The sequence below is a fragment of the Equus quagga genome, chromosome 13 (genome assembly GCF_021613505.1).
Source record: "Equus quagga isolate Etosha38 chromosome 13, UCLA_HA_Equagga_1.0, whole genome shotgun sequence".
Lineage (NCBI taxonomy): Eukaryota > Metazoa > Chordata > Mammalia > Perissodactyla > Equidae > Equus > Equus quagga.
Genome location: NC_060279.1, coordinates 39,655,274 through 39,660,202, shown reverse-complemented (window position 1 = coordinate 39,660,202; position 4,929 = coordinate 39,655,274). Strand labels below are relative to the sequence as shown.

Sequence of the window (4,929 nt, the reverse complement as noted above, 5' to 3'; positions counted from 1 at the left end):
ACTTTGTTATGAGATAGTAAAGCATTTGGTCAAACTGTTATCTGATGCACCATAGGATGTGTAATATGTGGAAACTTAGGCTACAATTTTAGGAAAAATTATAGAAAAAAATCAGAATGTTGATATGAACTAGCTCCTCGTAGCTTTCAACAGAGACCAACAGGAGAGGAATAACTTAAACTCGAGCTAGCCGAGCTGGAAGCAGATATCAAAAGAAACGCAGCTTTGCTAGAAACAGGGACATCGCCTGCGGTCTGAAACCTGACAAGTCGTTCATAGGAAGCTTGGGTGGGTCGATTAGACTAATGTGTCTCTTGAGCAGATCCCAGACAACTGGTTTCTCACAGTACTGAATGTCAAGGTCTGTCCCTCATTCTGAGATTATATCCTTCCTTCCTTCTTGGAATTTTCCTTTTTCATGAAATGATAGTGATGATAGATGGTGTTTGCCTTTTTTAATATCTTTATTTGGTATATACAATAAACATTATATATATATATATATATATATTAGCAAACTATCTCAATTTCCAAATTTTTACTGGTATTTGAAACCCCAAAGTCTGGGACCTAAGGCACAGCTCTGGCCTTGGGGAGACTTCCAGAAGGCGAGTTAAGGCCCAGAAGGGGGTGGGATCTAAGAGGCCCTCAGTTTCTAACACTCCAGCTGATCTAGCTAGGTTACAGCGCATCACGGAGCAATTAAAATATTACCAACAAACAAAAAAAAGTTTATTGAGTACAAAACAAAAAGGGATGGAGAGTCCTCCTGGGCCCAAGAGACCCATGGCAGGCAGCCAAGAGCTCTGCTTCAGGGCCGGTCCGGGGAGCCCTGGAAAAAGTCGTTGCACATGATAGTGATGAGGGCCAGAAAAACAGCGTACTCCTGGAAGTCCACCTGCTGATCGCTGTTCTCATCCAGGTCGCCCATCAGCTTCTTCAGACCCTCCTCATCCACCTTCTCCTGAAAGCGAGAGAGAGTGGGCTCATCGCTAGGCTGTTCTCCATCCCATTTCCACACCAAACACACGCACTGGTCAGAGCCCGGCTGCCCCTCCCCCCTGGACAGCAGGGTAAGCGGTGGGCGGGGAACCCCTGGGAGTCACTAAGAGGCCCCGCAAATGAGGATGGACAGACAGATGTTCATTGGGGAGAGTCTCCATCTCTCCCTGCTGGAAGTTGGGAGCACGCCAGGCACTCCCGAAGCCCGGGATCGGCTCCGCTCCCCACAGGAGCCCGGCAAGATGGGCACGTTACCCCCATTTTGCTGACTTCTGGAGCCAAGGCCACTCCGATCACCAGCAAAGTAAATTCAGAAAAGGTGAACTCTTTTTAATATCAGCCAAAATGAAATCAAACTAGAAAAATTTGACCAAAAAATTTTTTAAAAGAAAAGAACGGCATGCCTCATATGTTCAATGTCTGAGACCTGACTTTGTGATTATCCAGGTGTCCGCGGATAATCTAGTGGAAATGGGGAGGGTAAAGGGCAAATTGAGAGTTGACTGCATTTCTCTGCAAAACGTCCCAGGGTGCACATCTTAGCTGGGCTTTTCTCTCCCTACACACCTTCTTAGTTTGGCATAAAATACAGAAAATAAGAGAGAGAGAGAGCTGTGCGATCTTAGGCCACTCACTTCCCCTCTCTGGGCTCTGGTTTGCTCAACTCTCCAATGAGGGGATTGGACAGATGGACTCTGAGGGCCCTACCAGCACATCTGTTCTCTGCAAAGCTGCAGGGAGCAGCCAGTCATACAGCACTCACATGTGGGCCTCGCTTCCACTCAGGGGAGGCCATGAAGGGCTTGGCTCCATCCTGGCATCTGTATCAGCAGGCACCCCAGAGGAGGGGAGAAGAGACTTAATCTACCCACATTCACACACCAGGACCCTCCCGGCCCAGGGCAGCCCCACTCACCCCCACAAAGCTGGGCAGCTCCTTGTGCAGAAGCTCCTTCATCTCCCCCTTACTCAGCTTGAACTTGTCGCCCTCTTGGCCGGAGTACTTGTGGAAGGTGGCGACCATCACAGCCAGCGCCTGCTCCAGGGGACTGGACATCTTGATCTGTGGCCACAGGAGTGGCAGGTGATAGACATGCCTGAGCCCAGTCTGCAGGACCCACTTCTGCCCTTGTGCCCGCACCTGCCTCTCCAGATCTCTCTGAATGGGAAGGCAGGGGCTGCATCTTCCCCTCAGACTGCGGCTCCCTGGGCAGGGGCCACACTTCCACCTCACTCTGAGGGCAGATGCCAACCCTCCCCCCGCATTGGAAGTCACCGAGGGCAGGGCCTCGTGTCTCCTCTGATTACACTTGGGGCACACCCCGAGGGCAGGGCTCCCCGCCTTGATGTCTGTGGAAAGGGAAATGACAAGGTGGCCAGAGTTCCATTTGGAACCCTCTCTCCACAGCTCCTTCCCAGGCCAGTGGGCTCTGAGTCAGCAATGGGGAGATGGGCTTCCCCACAGGCTAGTTAGGGGGGCTCCCTGGGCTCTGGCAGGAGCCATGGCTGCAGCCTAGGGATATGAGCTTCCCTGAGGAGTTGTTTCTCTCCTCACACCAGGGATTCCCAAGGCCAGGGGGTGTCGCTCTCCCAGCTCACATCATTCCATGGAAGCCCCTGTGGGCAGGTGAGTTTCCTCCCTCAGAACAGGGGCTCTAAGAGGGTAGGGAACGTGTCTCCCCTCCCCTGAGCCAAGGGCTGCTGTTTCAATGCAGGCAGGGCATGGGTAGACGGAGCCAACGGAACACCCTCCCCACCAAGGAGAATCCTATTGGGACTGGAATTAAAGAAATTAAATGTCCAGTGCCCTAGGATCTGGGAGGAACCTGGGAACACAGGGACAGACCTCAGGGGTCATCTTTTCCAGGGCCCTGCCTCTGAGAACGCCCAGACAAGCAGGTCCCAGGGTGTGGCCAGAGGAGCTGGTGCCAGAGGCAGGGAAAGCCCTGGGCTGCTCCTGCCAGCCCCGCCAACCCCTCCAACCCCACCTTCCAGAGGTGGGGGAAGAGTGGAGGCTGCAGTGGGCAAAGCTACGCCACCACTCAGGGCAGGGACCCAGGTGGGCCCAAGCACTTGAGCGCTCTGGCTCTTGTTCCTTAGTCCTGCTAGAATCCAGGACTTGGCAAAAAACAAGAATAAAAAACAAACAAACTCAGGATTCTCATTAAGCACCCCCACACACCCCTCATACTCCTAGGCCTAGACCCCAAGAAGGGCCTCTAGACTGAGAGACCCAAGAGAGAGTGCCTCAGAGTAACCCCTAAACTGAGATCTCACAGAGGAACCTGGAAAAACCCTCTCTGATACTTCACAGAGATCCCTCCAAATAGGAGAGACCCAAGAGGTCCCAGGCTGATCCACCAAGGAGGCCGGAGGGAGAAAACTCTGGAAACAAAGATCAAGACACAGGGACAAAGGCAGAGACCCATGGGGGTCCGCCCCACCCAGCCCTCAGCAGGACAGAGGTACTCACCAGACCGGAGGGCAGAGAGAGCCTCAGGAAGGGAAGCAAAGGGCCAGGTGCCCAGAGTGGGGATTTATACGCCAGCCCCACTGGCCCCCAACTTGGCATTTTAAGGAAACCCAACCTGCCCTAACCTGATCCAGCCAAAGCCTGGCCTCCTGCCATCCCCACCCACTGCCCCGCTCCGGCCCCCTCCCTCCCAGAGACTGCCAGCTCCACCATCAGCTGGAGGGGAGCTCCAGGCGGCCAAGGGCAGCCCCCCCCCCCCAGCCCCCACCCACCCAGACCACAGAGGGGAGTAAGAGATGTCATGGGGCAGGGTCAGCCTGGGCCCAGGGTGAGGGGACGCAGCCCTGTTCGTGGGGCCTGGAGACTCATGCCAGACCTTGTTCTCATGATACATGCCTGTGAGTCACAGCTCATTGGTGTGTCAGGGGCTGCAGGTGCAAGCGGGGACTTCACAGGGCCGTCTGCATTTGTGCATGCATGTGTGCACACGTCTGGGGCCACCTTTAGACAGCGAGTGGCCAGAGAAGGCAGCTGGGAGACATCAGGAGGAAGAGGGCAGGGCTGACTTCAGGCAGTGGGGGAAACAAAGGTACTTCTAATAGCCGGCACCGGCACTGGCGCCGGAATACCTCTTCACCAGGTCATGAGGCAAGCGGGTGTGCTTAGAAATACCTTGAAAGGCTGCCTTTGGGTGGGAAGGGGTCTGGAAGGAGACAGGGAAGCAGTGAGACATGCAGGTGGCTCTGCTTCGATGGCAGTTGGGGTGAGCAACGTCTGTGTGGAGTGTAAGGAAGCCCCAAGGAGTTTGAAAGGGAGAAGAGTAAACTCAGGCCTCCTCTTCTCCAGCTTGCGGGGGAAGTGAGTGAGGCCAGGACAGCTTCCCAAACCAGGAGGCCAGGCCTGAGGGGAGGCCACAGTCACGGCCCTCCCTAACCCCCCTCCACAGGCCCCTCCCCAGACCCAGAGAAAGGCAAATATGGCAGCCTTTCAGGACCCAGCCCGGGGGAAGGGTTTTGGGGCAGAGCAGGCTTCCCGCTGCCCCCTCTCAGGCCCCCTTTACCTATTGCTCTGTCTATCCAAAACCCGGTGGCGCGGGCAACGCCCTTCCTGCGGGCCCAGCTCCCCCCTCCGCTCCAGATGTCCAGCAGCTTCTTTCCCCTCCCCCAGCACCCCCTAATCCTAGGTGACTCACCCGTGGTTCCAGGCCCAGAGGCCCAGGCAGTGACTCAGCAGCACCGCCCTCCTCCCCCAGGGCCAGGGCAGCACAGGCGGAAACCCCAGCCCGGCCTGGGAGGAGAGAGCTGGCACGACACCCTTCCTCAGGCCCACCCGGGGAGCTTTGGATCAGGACGCCACAGAGAAGCTCAGACTGAGAACTGACAGAGGATCAGCCGGGAAGCCAGGCTGCTCTCTTTCTGGGGGTCACCATGGGACGTGGGGGCAGTCTGAGCAGC

General features: G+C 55.7%; 1 protein-coding gene across 2 annotated transcripts; it reads right to left on the bottom strand.

Annotated features, from left to right (window-relative positions):
* Window positions 1–710: 710 nt before the first annotated feature.
* Window positions 711–4,006, bottom strand: S100A2 (S100 calcium binding protein A2). Of its 2 annotated transcripts, none has more exons than XM_046684248.1 (3): window positions 3,872–4,006; window positions 1,919–2,065; window positions 711–964 (listed from the first exon to the last, which is right to left on the bottom strand). In XM_046684248.1, the coding sequence occupies exons 1-3, from the start codon at window positions 3,887–3,889 to the stop codon at window positions 812–814; spliced, it is 318 nt and encodes a 105-aa protein (XP_046540204.1). In that variant the 5' UTR covers window positions 3,890–4,006; the 3' UTR covers window positions 711–811. The 2 variants fall into 2 exon arrangements, with proteins under 2 accessions (XP_046540204.1, XP_046540203.1); XM_046684247.1 differs by lacking the exon at window positions 3,872–4,006 and adding an exon at window positions 3,476–3,629.
* Between the last annotated feature and the right edge of the window lie 923 nt (window positions 4,007–4,929).